The sequence below is a fragment of the Pygocentrus nattereri genome, chromosome 24, assembly GCF_015220715.1.
Source record: "Pygocentrus nattereri isolate fPygNat1 chromosome 24, fPygNat1.pri, whole genome shotgun sequence".
NCBI classification, from domain to species: domain Eukaryota; kingdom Metazoa; phylum Chordata; class Actinopteri; order Characiformes; family Serrasalmidae; genus Pygocentrus; species Pygocentrus nattereri.
Window position 1 is genome coordinate 17,348,445 of NC_051234.1, and position 15,597 is coordinate 17,364,041.

General features: G+C 40.0%; 1 protein-coding gene across 3 annotated transcripts in view; it reads right to left on the reverse strand.

Annotated features, from left to right (window-relative positions):
• The window catches only part of ncoa2 (nuclear receptor coactivator 2), a 111,769-nt gene that overhangs the window by 12,269 nt on the left and 83,903 nt on the right, over positions 1 to 15,597 (reverse strand). For all 3 annotated transcript variants that reach the window (XM_017696203.2, XM_017696201.2, XM_017696202.2), the window contains 7 exons: positions 9,484 to 9,667; positions 7,957 to 8,145; positions 7,002 to 7,229; positions 5,943 to 6,078; positions 4,003 to 4,159; positions 936 to 1,235; positions 416 to 493 (listed from right to left, as the gene is read on the reverse strand). In XM_017696203.2, the coding sequence (XP_017551692.1) occupies positions 416 to 493; positions 936 to 1,235; positions 4,003 to 4,159; positions 5,943 to 6,078; positions 7,002 to 7,229; positions 7,957 to 8,145; positions 9,484 to 9,667 (1,272 nt within the window). The remainder of the gene's footprint in view (positions 1 to 415; positions 494 to 935; positions 1,236 to 4,002; positions 4,160 to 5,942; positions 6,079 to 7,001; positions 7,230 to 7,956; positions 8,146 to 9,483; positions 9,668 to 15,597) is intronic.

Consider the following 15,597-nt stretch of genomic DNA (forward strand, 5'->3'; position numbering starts at 1 on the left):
CGTACTGTAATGTATTTTGAAACTATGTTTAAACACTATGTTAAAACATTTAATTCAAAAGCCTTTGAACTTTGAAGGGCTTGTTAAATAGCTGATAACCTTGATCAGGTGTGTTGAAAGCATGAAAACGGCAAAATATACAGGCATGGAATAATATATGTAAACGGGGTTGTTTTCATGACCTCAAAAATAATCTTAATGTTAATATGGAACAAACTCAAACAATTTTCTGTTAGTTTTTCATGATATAGGCCCTTTAACTAAAGCATGAGAGGGTTCTAGATCAGGATTTAGTCTGAGATAAGTGTAAACACTGCAGAGCTAAATTATTATACTCTATAATTATAAGAGCTATAATTATTATACTATCCAGTTCTCCACATCTCTCTATTTACTGTTCTGCTTCAGTACGAACCTGATTCGGAACATTAGGTCTTAGAGGTAGGTTCATGTTCGACACTCCACTCATCTGATTCATCATCGGCTGACGATTCTGAAAAGCAGAGTGAGAAAAAGCAAATGATGTACTCAGTCCTATATTACTTTTATCAAAATGCTCGTCTTCTCCACTGAGAATGAAATAAGAAGTGTGGTTAACATCTGAATCATAAATTAGAGATGGGGAAAAATAAAACTCAAAATAAGGTCAAGTGACAGTTCCATAAAATGTCCAACAGGGGGCAGCTAGGTCCACAAGGGTTTGAGGTGTACAACTGAATATCTTAGAACATCTAGCATTTATCAGCTAAGAACTACAAGGCTGAAATACACTACTTATTGGTATTTTCTGTTCCACCTTAAATGTGCAGCTTGTGCAGCATCATTTTGGCCTAAAACAAGAAGCTAAAGGCCCGTAGAGAGACATGCAACAAATCCTAAAGCTTTCCAGATGCTCTAACCAATGTGATTTATGCTGTTACTGTTTGTGTGTATACCTGCTGTGCCTGTAGCCGGTGCTGTAGCTGCAGTCTGAGTGCATTTGGTTGGTTAGGGCTGACCCCAGTGGGCCGCAGGCCCTGTCGGGGTGGCATGCGCATCATGGGGAATCCAGGTCGCTGTCCCAGGGTTCCAGGCATGCTGTGGAATCCAGCAGGGTCCTGAAGAGGAGGGTAACCACCCTGAGCCATGTGGGGCTGCGGGGGGCCATACTGCTGCTGGCTGAATATGGGGGGCTTCTGATCCATCAGCAGGCTTGGATCCTGACCAGGGAACTGATCAGGCTCTACAGGACCACCCTGAGAGAATGAACATACATCACAATCAACTCATCAATTCAGCAATAGTGGCTGAGCCTAAAACATTGATGCTAAAACAGAGAAGTAAATTAGCAGAAAAATTTTACATTAGCAACAGCCTCTTTTCTTTTTTTTACTCAAGGATTAAATCTTTGGCAACAAGTCAGGTGCTGCACTTTGGTCGTGCAGCATAACATCTCGCCCCCATATTCAGTTGTATTTGACAATATGTTCCAAATGATTAAGTGGGAGTTGTATTTGCTGTGTACAGTCAAAACATGATGCTGTCGCCCAACTTACAGCTTTAAGTGATTTTAAACCTGTTACCAAAATGAACCCTTTGGAGAAATACATAGACACTAACAATGTTTAATGCAAACTGAACTGTACTGCACTTTCAAGTAGCTAGCTACATAGTTAGATAAGACAGACAGTTAAACAGGAAGACAGATACACAGATAGATATTAGCTAGAAAAATAGATGTGTAGACAGACAAACACACACACAAAACCCCAATTCCAATGAAGTTGGGACATTGTGTAAAACATAAATAAAAACAATATGATGATTTGCAAACCGTTTACCTATATTCAATTGAATACACTACAAAGACAAGATATTTAGTGTTCAAACAGATAAACTTCATTGTTTTTTGCAAATATTCACTCATTTTGAATTTGATGCCTGCAACACGTTCCAAAGAAGTTGGGACAGGGGCAACAAAAGACTGGGAAAGTTGAGGAATGCTCAAAAAACACCTGTTTGGAACATTCCACAGGTGAACAGGTTAACTGGAAACGTGTCATGATTGGGTATAAAGGGAACATCCCTGAAAGGCTCAGTCATTCACAAGCAAGGATGGGGCGAGGTTCACCACTTTGTGAACAACTGCGTGAGCAAATAGTCCAACAGTTTAAGAACAACGTTTCTCAACGTGCAATTGCAAGGAATTTAGGGATTTCATCATCTACAGTCCATAATGTCATCAAAAGATTCAGAGAATCTGGAGAAATCTCTGCAAGTAAGCGGCAAGGCAGAAAACCAACATTGAATGCCGTGACCTTTCATCCCTCAGGTGGCACTGCATTAAAAACCGACATCATTCTGTAATGGATATTACCACATGGGCTCAGGAACACTTCAGAAAACCATTGTCAGTGAACACAGTTCGTCGCTCCATCTACAAGTGCAAGTTAAAAACTCTGCCATGCAAAGCGAAAGCCATATATCAACAACACCCAGAAACGCCGCCGGCTTCTCTGGGCCCGAGCTCATCTGAGATGGACTGACGCAAAGTGGAAAAGTGTCCTGTGGTCTGATGAGTCCACATTTCAAATTGTTTTTGGAAATCATGGATGTCGTGTTCTGTGGGCCAAAGAGGAAAAGGACTGTCTGGATTGTTATCCTGAATTTGTCAGGCTCGGTATCATAAACATTTCACAAACTCACTGTTTCCCATCTAACCATGAGGTCAAATATAACATGTTAGCAGAGGAAAAACGATTAGCTTTGTCTGTTTTATGTTACTTTAGATTGGCTGCCTTTTCTCAGTGTAAATTTTAAGCCTTATGTAATTTACTATAGATCTGTGGTTCTGGTTTTTATACAGTACAAGTAATAGATGCTGCATGGCACTACTGTCTCTGTTCACTGTCTTTTGATGTGTTCGGCATACAGTAGCCCATAGCCATAAGACTGTTATATATTTGTTGTTAGTGCCCATGGCATGGGTAACTTGCACATCTGTGAAAGTACCATTAATGCTGAAAGGTACATACAGGTTTTGGAGCATCATATGCTGCCATCCAAGCAACGTCTTTTTCAGGGATGTCCCTGCTGATTTCAGCAAGACAATGCCAAGCCACATTCTGCACATGTTACAACAGCGTGGCTTCGTAGTAAAAGAGTGCGGGTACTAGACTGGCCTGCCTGCAGTCCAGACCTGTCTCCCATTGAAAATGTGTGGCACATTATGAAGTGCACAATACGACAACAGAGACCCCGGACTGTAGAGCAACTGAAGTTGTACATCAAGCAAGAATGGGAAAGAATTCCACCTACAAAGCTTCAACAATTAGTGTCCTTAGTTCCCAAACGCTTATTGAATGTTGTTAAAAGGAAAGGTGATGTAACACAGTGGTAAACATGCCCCTGTCCCAACTTCTTTGGAACGTGTTGCAGACATCAAATTCAAAATGAGTGAATATTTGCAAAAAACAATCAATTTTATCAGTTTTAACATTAAATATCTTGTCTTTGTAGTGTATTCAATTGAATATAGGTTGAAAAGGATTTGCAAATCATCGTATTCTGTTTTATTTATGTTTTACACAACATCCCAACTTCATTGGAATTGGGGTTGAACATACATAAACTGTCTGAAAAGTCTATCTGGCTATCATACAGCTAACCAGATAAACAAAGTTAAATACATAGACAGACAGACAAAGAGACAGACGGACATAGCAAGAAAGCTAAACAGACAGCAAGGCAGACAGTGACATACGGCAGTAGAACAGACAGACAGATGTATAATCTGGTTATGGGATGTGAGTTATTTTTGTAGAATGAGGTGTGTTTGTATGCATTTTGTATGTGAGGAGTGAGATTCCCTCTACAGCCAGCCAGAAACGCAGTGATGGTCTGACGGCTCTGAAACAGGACAAATCCCTCCTATGTGCAACATACTTATCAAAATAAAGCATTTCGGAAAACATGATTCCCTCAGCATCAGAGTTGAGCGGATGGAGTTGAACAACGCTGTACCTGTCCCACTAATGCAGGAATGCCCAGAGCTCGGTCAATCTCCTCAAGACCATCAAAGTCTTTCAGCGCCGTGTAGAGCTGATTAAGCAGCGTCCCTTCATCAGCTGGACCTTCAGCTGGACACAGAATGTCCTCCTGAGGGGTACTGTACACAGGCCTAACGCAAGCAAATAGGAATATGAGGAGATTAAGCATGCATTCTAAATCTGAAACCCTTAAGAATGAACATCTATGTGACTGTACATGAACAACTTCTATTGTAAGCTGCAATCTAAATGAAGAACTGCTGCAAACATACTCCTTCAATAATGTCTAATTCTTTTCATTAGTGCAGGGCTGTACATTTTTAGGCATGAACTGCTAGTGCTGGAAAAAGTAACATATTGCAGGACTGAGATAAACACAATAAATGTATTAATCTCAATTAGTAGAACAATGTCATTTTAATTGCAAAAACATCATAAACAATCATAAGACGAAGTAAAACTGTTCACAGCCTAAAGGTAAAAGTTCAATGTTATTTAATATGCGCTTCTAAATTAAGTAGGGACAGCATGGGGCTTTTTAATTCAGATATGACTTCTAACAGGCAAACAGCACAAATCTAAACCATTACTGGCTTTTCATGACACTACAGCCTAAAACCAGTGTTGGGCATTGTGTACTTCACAAGGTCCTTTGTTTACAAAAATCTGGATTCATTCTCCAGTGTTTAATGCACCATATGTGGCTTTAGGATACACGCAAAAAAAAAGCATGTGTGTCCCGTAATCTGTGTTTTATTTTAACGTGTAGTCCACTGTCCTGTATTGGTCCTGACACTTTGTCTGCTTTATCTGCTTAGACCAAGGAAAGAAGTGTTGGAAAGACTACTGCAGCCATCTAAGGCTACTGCACTACTAAGGCACAGTAAAGAGTCAAAGAAAAGCACAAACATCAAAATCTCTACTCAGAATTAATTAAGGCTGCAACAAATTTTCATAATGTTGGTCTATTATGACTTTGATTAATTGATCTCATTAATCCGATTAAAAATACATAGACTGCTTGTCCTTTACATAAAAAGAATGTGGTTTTATGAAAGATATTTCATAAAATGCTTTTTTTTTTTTTTTTTTAAAGGTGCAAAAAGGAAAAAACGTAAACAAATCATACATGACAGTCTAAGAGAGGCTGGTTTTCTGCATTTCGCCTCTACCAAAATGGAAAAATAAATAGCTTCTGCATGGTCAACCAGATGTGCACAGCCCTTGATTTAATGCACTAAAACTTTCAGCATCATATAATGAAATTGTCAGGCTCGGTATCATAAACATTTCACAAACTCACTGTTTCCCATCTAACCATGAGGTCAAATATAACATGTTAGCAGAGGAAAAACGATTAGCTTTGTCTGTTTTATGTTACTTTAGATTGGCTGCCTTTTCTCAGTGTAAATTTTAAGCCTTATGTAATTTACTATAGATCTGTGGTTCTGGTTTTTATACAGTACAAGTAATAGATGCTGCATGGCACTACTGTCTCTGTTCACTGTCTTTTGATGTGTTCGGCATACAGTAGCCCATAGCCATAAGACTGTTATATATTTGTTTCTTGGTGTATCCAAATATTTTCCAAATATGCCAAAATCTGAATATCAAATTTAACCAAAATGGCCAGCCCTAGTTCTATCCTTTTCTTTTTGAAAGCGATTCTTGTGTGCCTGCCACCACAGTACTATCACTTATTGCTGATGGCTAAAGAGCGTGTCTGGAACATAGTACATTGCATCTGTTAAGCCTATTTAGGTATACCACACACACAAACAAAGCTCACAGAAATATGTTTTTAAGCATGTGTGTTGATTTTGATCTGTCTAGCTGTAGACACTAAGTGTAAACACTGGATAAATGTGTGTACAGCAGGGCGGCGGTGTCAGTGACAGTAATGAAGTTGTTTACCTGCTCTGGTTCCCAAAGGGCAGTGGCTCTATGGGCATCATGCTGTCCGGCCACGGAGCCGTCTGATTGGGTGGAGCCTGCTGCTGTTGCTGGGGAAACGGGGGGCCTGGCATGCTCATGTCCAAGTTCGCCTGGGCTGGAGAACAAACGGAACAAACAGATATATGAAAACACATACAGGTATGTAAGACAGGATATACTATAAAAGAAAACACAATGAGGCCTGAAGAGCAGAAAAGTCCAATATGATTCACAGGAAATACAGGGACATCTGAGGACAAATGCCCAAATATCTAATCTATATAACACTAAGATGGACATACAGATGGAAATATTAAAATGACAGTTCAGCAAAAAAACTGATTTATACTGTTTCATTTCTGTACCCCAGATAAAAACAATCAGCCAAGAGGTGTTAATTTTCTGAAGTCTGCTGGACAAAAACAGACAAAACTACATCATATAGGTCAATTCTGAATTTTCTGTACTTCAGTTCATATTTATGATGAGTGCCAGAAATAGAATCAGAAACCAGATAATTAAGTCTATTAGAGATTAGTGAACAGGAGCTTGCAATGATTTAGGCACGCAATTAGTGCCATGCTAATAAGCTTTCAATACTTTTAGCTACATTAGCCTTGTAGCTTCAGTGCTAAAACTAAAGAAGCAAACTTCAGACACATTAGTTGACTGAAAACATGGAAACAGGAAAACTTGATATTTAACGATCACTCTAGACAGATACAGATGTATTTTCATTTTTTTCACCTGTATACCAGCATTGCTTGAAAGAGTAGGTGTATAGGTGTACCTAATAAAGTTCTTGGTGAGGGTACATATGATGAGTTTTATTTTATCAGGTGGTTGAACAAATTATGAATAGTTAAACATTTAAAGACAACTGTTGGCATCATTCTCTTATGTTAGTTTGTTTTTCCAGTCTTTAACAAGGAAGAAATGTTACATAATCAAAATTTTCATACCCCTGATATAGTCACAAATATGGTTATGTCTTTATGACTGGACATGGTGTGTGTGTGAGTGTGTGTGTCCACCTACCATTGGGCATCATCTGACTCTGCAGCATGGCTCTGGGCCCCGGCTGCCCACTGCCTCTCATGGCCATGTTGGGCCCAGTATTCTGGCCCATGCAGCCTTGCATTGCCCCCTGCTGGAGTGGCTGAGTGGAGGGAACAGCTGAAGAACCAGAACTGCTGACTGCTGCAGACCCCTGAGACACCCAAACTTCCTGCTGTAGACCTGCTCGACCACCAGCACTGGCCATTACTGAGAAGCAGAGACAGAGACAGAGAGACAGAGAGAGAGACAGAGAGAGAGAGAGAGACAGAGAGAGAGAGAGAGACAGAGACAGAGACAGAGACAGAGAGAGAGAGAGAGAGAAAGAGAAAGAGAAAGAGAGAAAGAAAGAAAGAAAGAAAGAAAGAAAGAAAGAAAGAAAGAAAGAAAGAAAGAAAGAGAGAGAGAGAGAGAGAGAGAGAGAGAGAGAGAGAGAGAGAGAGAGAGAGAGAGAGAGAGAGAGAGAGAGAGAGAGAGAGATGGGGGAGTGAGTGAAAGAGAATGAGGCAGATAGAGAAAGCAAGAGAAACAAAAGAAAGAAAAAGAAAAAATAAAAAAATAAAATAAATTTCAGCAGTTCCAAAAATGAAAAACAGCTGTAAAAAGGACAAATCGTTCAATAAACAAATGATTTTAGAATAATTGCATGTCAGTCTTAAATGTGTGTGGTACCAAAAACTTTTACAATAAATTTTCCAACCTTTTATTTTTTTTTAACCTTTAAACAGGCTCTTTTTGTCAGTATACCTTCAGTGCTGACATGTAAATAAGCTCTGCTCTTACTGGCTGTCCTGTATTGAGCTTCCTTCAAAAAGCAGTCGTGCTGAACAAGTGGGACTAAACTGCTAAGGGCTGAACGGGCAGATATAGGTAAATATTGTATAAGGAGATTTCGTTTTCCATGGTATGGGCACTTTAATTGTTAAAATTCTCTCACCTGCCATGTTGGTCTGATTTGGCATGACCCCCTGGTTTCCCAGCATGCCCTGCTGCTGCATCATCGAATATGGGCTGGTGTTCCGCATCATGGGGTACTGACCTGGAGCACCTTTAGTGGGCACATTCATTTCCAGAGAAACACTCCGCACAGGAGGGGTCCTACCGGGATGCCTTGGACCGCTGAAATCTAAACACATACAATGTAATTTCAATTTATGTCACCTGTGTGACACCATGTGACAGTGGAGTGAACTAACCTCAATAAGAATTTTAAAGTAGAATAAAGCTCAGAGCTCCACACACTTTAGGACAGTCAGAACTGTCCTAAAAATATTGTTAGCCACCCCGAAGTCAAGACTGACACTAAGTGGCATGTGTGATGATAATGTCTTTGGCATGAAACACTTTGTAGTCCATGTTAGGGAAACACAAAACTGTAATCTGTTTTTTAACAGTAAATAATAAGTAAATTAATTAGTTAATAAATTAGTTGGAAAACTGACTGTGTCAAATATAACTGAATACGGGAGTGACACATCTCCAATTCATTGCTAGCCAGCATTTTCAATACAAATAGAAGAGAGTGCTCTGACCACTTTCCTATAACTAGAGGTGGGTAATCCAGGTCTAATAAGTAAAAACCCTTCCCAGGATTTTGCTCCAACTGCCTGAACACTTTTGGTGCTGGTTTGAGCACAATAGAGAAGTCAAGCAGTTGGAACAAAATCCTGGGAAGGGTTTTTAGTTTTTGGACCTGGCTCACCCACCTCTTCCTATAACTATCAGCGCTAATGATGACACCATAGCAAGTTTAAGGGTAGTAGCCACTTCCTCTTCCTCCTGTTAAAACATGACTGCAAAATTCTAGAGGATGTCAGCTAACAAGTACTCAGGGAATGGCGTATACAATAAAATGGCTACAAATAAATAAATAGTGCCTTTTTCTAGTGTTTCATGTAGGATTTTTTTAATTTTGAAAAGCAGAAAAATGTATCACAGTACACATCAAGTCTTTCAAATGTTTTTTGATTTTTTTTTTTTTAATCGCAAACTGTTTTTTGACCGTAGAAGCTAGCATGACTGCTACTGGGTGCTGATTGGCTGAGAACAGAGGTTAGTGCTCTCAGACATAACGAATGTAAACTAGACACCACTAGGAAGTCCTATAAGTGGAGTACAGAAGATTTTAAAAATGTAATAGCAGTGCTAAAATATAAATTCTATACTGTTTTGTGTCTGTTTTTCTCCCACCCTCTGAGCTTTGAATTAAGGGCTGTCCATCATATGTGCTTATTAGAACATCAGGCAATGCCCAGACAGTTCTCAGATACGCCCGATTAGCAGTTTTGAGCCATATTTTATTTCTATTCTTTTTGTCGTTTAAACTCACCTGGACGTTTAACAGTCAATGTTAGAGTCATACAAACATTCTGAATATTTTAAACTGTGGGACTTCAGATCAGATCAAGACAACGCTACTATGCACCGTGGCTCCATTCTGTGGTTGAAGATGAGTGGGACTCACTCTGCTGTCCGATGGTCTGCATGACTCTCTGCTGTTGCTGGGCTCCACCTTCCCCGGTGATCTGCAGGATGTCATTGATGATGGACTGCTTGTCCACCGCAGCAGGCAGAGAGACGGGCCGGCTCTCAGAGAACAGGCTGGGCTGACTGTTCAGGTCATCCAGAATATCATCCAGCTCACTTGACTATGCACACACAAACAGACCATTTTAGTGCTTCTGAGAAACAGCATGTTTACCAATCAAACCACCCACTGCACAGCTACAGCACTGCAACAGTACTGAATTCAGCCTAGTTGCAAGCAGTTTAAAAAAATAAATAAATACCCCAGTGCCAACCGCCTCACCATGCAATGTCAATCATCCAAGACATATTAAGAGTCTGAAGTTTGCTCTTTACTTTTAGCACAACAATTATCACGGTGCTAACTGCATGCCTGAAAGATCATATACTGTTAAGTATTTGTTTAACCCCCCCCCTCCCTCCGTTTCCTAGCTAGACTATCGCTTCAACAGACATGTCTGAATGCTGGCTAAATGCACTAATGTAGATCACGTTGACAGAACGTTTTCCTTTCTATGGACTTTGCAGTCACTCGGTACAGGGGTTCAAAAAGCTCAGATTTATATCACACCATGCAGGCAGGAGAGAATACAGCTAACGCTCGCCTGCTGAAATATCTCCCTGTCTCTCTTCTGAATGTAGGCCACTCTTCACGCTGAGTTAAAGGAGACTGAATATTACTCCATTTTCTCTGGAACAGTTACCTTTCTAAAGCCCAACACACCACATTACCCATTTTCCACTCTGAACACACACACAGGTCAGAGAACAGCTTGACTTCACACACAGCATGTATTATTTTTTGTAATTCCTCCAAAGTATTCATATGTGCACATAACAGTTTTCAGATGGAAGAGCAAATGTGCTCAGAATTCAAATGCTGGTTTTCAACTTACTTGACTGTCAAATAACCAAATGTATTCAAATTTTCTTGATGGAGATGGAAGGCAGTGTTCCCAGTATATAAATTACTGCCGCTGCTGGTTCAGAATTTTAAGAAATGTCATGAGGTTGCAACTCCGCAGATGGCATTTAATTACAAATGATGGATACAGGAAGTTGACAAATGTTAGCTCTGGGTTGGGTTGACTATATTTTGCAAAGTTTAGTTTTATGTGGACTTTTGCAGACAGTGGTTGTGTGAAATATGAATGAATGAAATCTGAATACAAAGTGGGTCGAAAGGAACTGTGTACCCATTTTATTCTGTGCAAACCTGGCTACTTTAATTTTACACCAAACCACTCTGAATTACTGTGTTACATCTTAACCATTTAATTATGCAGAAGAAAAAGGGGAAAAAAAAAATTCAGTGGAATTCCCTTTAATGCATTGATTAGTTATAAGATCCAACATTATGAGGAAATTTCACACTGCACTGCACGACATCCCCGACCCATCGACCTGCTGGATCCAGCACTACTCAGTGTTGTGAGACCACATCATTTATGAATGAAGCCCTGCACATTTAAACAAATAAATAATCAGTGCCCACAGTAAGGGGGAGCCCTAAAAGGAACATGGATAATATCCAGGTTTTGCCACAGGAGGGCAGCAATCTTGACTTCTCTATTACAGCACACAGAGAATTCACAAAACCTCAGCAGCTCACACTCATTAACTATCACAGCACATCACACGCACATTTCCTCCCTCTCCCTAATTCAATAGCCTGCTTCTATAATTCAATTACAGTTGGATCGCTTGGAGAGACATTTCACATGCTCTTTATCATCTTCAAGCTCATCATGATAAATGAGCTTTAGTTTTTTGTTTTGTTTATTCAGTTTAAGAGTGAGGTTCACTGATTCAGATTAAAATACATTATATTTCCAAAAGTGTTCGCTTGTCTGCCTTCATACGCATATAAACTTGAGTGACATCCCATTCTTAATCCATAGGGCTTAATATGATGTCAGCCCACCCTTTGCAGCTATAACAGCTTACAACTCTTCTAGGAAGGCTTCCCACAAAGGTTAGGAGTGTGTTTATGGGAATTTTTGACCATTCTTCCAGAAGCGCATTTGTGAGGTCAGACGCTGATGTTGGACGAGAAGGCCTGGCTCGCAGTCTCTGCTCTAATTCATCCCAAAGGTGTTCTGTCGGATTGAGGTCAGGACTTTGTGCAGGCTAGTCAAGTTCTTCCATACCAAACTCATTCATCCATGTCTTTATGGACCTTGCTTTGTGCACTGGTGTGCAGTCATGTTGGAACAGGAAGGGTCCGTCCCCAAACTGTTCCCACAAAGTTGGGAGCATGAAATTGTCCAAAATCTCTCGGTGCTGAAGCATTAAGAGTTCCTTTCAATGGAACTAAGGGGCCGAGCCCAACTCCTGAAAAACATCCCCACACCATACTTCAGACTTGGCACAATGCAGTCAGACAAGTACGTTTCTCCTGGCAACCGCCGAACCCAGACTCGTTCATCAGATTGCCAAACGGAGAAGCATGATTGGTCACTCCAGAGAACACGTCTCCTCTGTCCAGTGGCAGCGCTTTACACCACTGCATTCGACACTTTGCATTGCGCTTGGTGATGTAAAGCTTGGATGCAGCTGCTCAGCCATGGAAACCCATTCCATGAAGCTCTCTACGCTGTTCTTGAGCTAATCTGAAGGCCACAGGAAGTTTGGAGGTCTGTAGCAATTGACTCTGCAGAAAGTTGGCAAACTCTGCTGCTGACATCCGCTAACCTGCTCTGTCATTTTACATGGCCTACCACTGCGTGGCTGAGTTGCTGTCGTTCCCAATCGCATCCACTGTGTTATAATACCACAGTTGACTGTGGAATATTGAGTGGTGGACTGCACAGGTCTGGACTGGACTGCATCTATCACGGTACCATGATGGAATTCACTGAGCTCATGAGAGCGGCCCATTCTTTCACAAATGTTTGTAGAAGCAGTCTCCAGGCCTAGGTGCTTGGTTTTATACACGTGGCCACGGAAGTGATTGCAACACCTGAATTCAATGATTTAGATGTGTGAGTGAATACTTCTGGCAATATAGTGTAAATGGCTTACATTAATTAATAATAGTGATTTACAATTATTAATTGTTGCCAAAGCAATGCAAGAAATGCTTAATGCTGCAGTCACAGTAGACTTGCAGATTGAGTCGCAATTTGAAATTGGTGTAGCTGAGACTGGACCGGAAGATTCTTCACTGTTGGTGCAATTAGCAAGCTAGTTAACCTGCTAACCACAAACAGTTATGACACAAAATTGAACAATTATATCAAATAGTTATGGTCTTGTGAGGGCAGAGTGTTGCAAAATGATCTCCAGTAACAAAAAAGCAGTCATGAGGCATGGATGACAGCGGGATGAGTTGTGCGCAGATGCAGTTAGCCATGGAGCTAACAGCTGTTACCAAGCTGGCTGATTTGTCTAAATCAAGACAGCAAAACCATAAAAGTAAAGATGATAATACAGTCTCTTGACTAACTGTGTATCATACAGTCTCTTTGTTTATAGTCAGTCGGATTTTTTTTTTTTTTTTAAATGCTGCTAAAAATGGCATCTTTTTTGCAGAACTGCTGGTGGAAGACGCGAATGCACCAGTCTTCACAAGTTGAACTTGTTCTGGACTTTCTTGCGTGGAACCACAATCCGCAGTAAATTTCATTAAAATGACAAATTTCACTTGGAAAATGTAATTTCGAACGGAAAAAAATATACATCTACCACTAGAGGTATATCACATCTCTAGTGAACAGTCAGAATTCTACCGAAGAAAATGATATACTAAATCATACGTGCAGCTCACACACCGCTCACAAGCTCAATACCATTTTTTTCAATACTGTTATTAAATAGCAGCATTCTTTGATAATGTTTTGCTTGATAAAACCAAAGTCTCAGCTACTACAATACCATTCATGTGTTTAACGCTGAGTTATATCACGTTATATCATTTATGATTCACATGGCTGATGCTGGTCACATCAGTAATTCGGCAGAGTATGGATAAATCAACTACTAGCAAAATAGAAAAAGCAGCAGCAAAGCGGAGCTCCAGTTCCCCTCCAGAGTCTCCATTTGTAACATGAAACCACAAGCTGTACGAGAGCGAGAAGAACTCAGAAGGGGGTTTGATCCAAAAATCAACAAAAATGGAAATACAAGGTTTTGTTACAACAGGTAAAGATTACTAATACTACTAATTAGCATACTAATCTTCATCAATAGTATATAGTATAATATCCAGTATACTGAGCCAGTCAGACCATCTCATCTATGCACACACTGCATAGACTTGTACTTTGGGGTCAATCAGTACATGAGCAGTGTGTAGAAGGCTGTTACACTCTGGTATTGATCACTGAAAATGGATTTCAGAAAGATGGTAGATGTACGCATCTGTATTGAAATGGCTGCATTCGTCCTGAACGTTACCACTAAACAGGAGTCTTGATAACACCACAGATTCTCACTATGAAAAGGGCTTAAGTCGTGCTGCGTGTGTGTGTAGGCTGAGGAACTGCTTAATGAGGTCATAAATACTCTGGGTACAGTCTGTCTCTTTCACAGAAACCTGCTGTTGACTACCATATCTCTCTCTCTCTCTCTCTCTCTCTCTCTCTCTCCCCATGTCTTTTTCTCCTCTTTCTCTCTCCCTCTGTTCCTGCTCTAATAATTTTTTTCTCCTCTTTCTATCCTTCTTCCTCTGTTTTCTCTCTCTCTCCCTCATCATTCAACAAGCTCCTCCTCAATTGCCCTTCTCTCATGACTCTGCCATGCAGTTAGCATCATTCTTAATAGGTGGGTTATAAGCTTTCACTCCATGTTAGCAACATTAGCCTCGTAGTACCAGTGCTAAAACTATAGACAAACTTCGGACACCAAACATGTCGTGGCTGATCAACTACACGTGGATTGTGGAAAGTAATATAATCAAAGTAACCTGTTTTAGAGTTTCCACTCATCCCTATCAATAGCACTCAAACCCTGCTCTGATTTCTTCATCAATAATTCAGGTTCATAGAGCAAGAGTGAAAGAGCGAGAGAGCAAGCGAGCGAGAGCGAGTGCGAGCACGAGAGAGAGCGCGAGAGAGAGCGCAAGAGAGAGAAGACAAAACTACTTTTTTTTTTTTTTACCAAGCTAAAGGCTAGCCAAAATTTGTTTACCATGCTAAAATGTTAGATATATTTCTATCAAGCGAGAGGGCAGCCAAACATCTGTTTATCAAGTTTTATCAATATTATTCATACAAACATTCATACTAAACATACCTTTATTTATAGCACTAAATGCTAGCTATACTTCTGTTTATGAAGGTAAATACTTAATATACGCCAACCTAAACATTGCTACTAAATGCTAGCTAAATATTAAATGCTAGCTACATTTTTGTTTATAAAGCTAAATGGTAGCTAAAAATTTGGTTATAAAGCTAATTACTAGCTAAACATTTGTTTATGAGGCAAAATGCATGTCAAAGTTTAAGTTTTATAAAGGTAAATACTAGCTGATCTGTTGAAGCTAAGTTTTTGTTTAAGAAGCTAAATTCTGGGTAGTCACCAATAGCAAGCAGCTACCTGCTCTGATAACAACAACCAGTCTTTTAGAAATATAACCATCTCATTTAAAGGAACCACCCCTTACTGTTGAACTACATGGTTCCCTGCCACACTGAGCGAAGAAACCCTCCTGACTCTCTGATGATGGTTAGGAGTTTAGCTCTGATGGAATCAAAAGCAGGATCATAAAGGGAAACAAATGTATTTGACCTCTCGCACGCATCTCTGCTTTGGTTCATCTACAGCATCACTACTGACCTCAACATTCACCACAACACTGCCATGCAAAGGTCGCTCATCACTTTTATTGTATTTATTCTCTCCTTTTCTTTCCCATGGCTCTCTGCTTCTCTACAGGCACAGACACATAAATAAGAATCAGTATTTTAATTTGCTTTCATATGCAGTGAGAAAACACAACTGACCCTAATATTCGTTTTTACATAACAGCGGCTAGACCAGTTAAACAGCACGGCAGTCATGATCAGCGTGAACTATGATTCATACTTAATACAAAACAACTAATGAA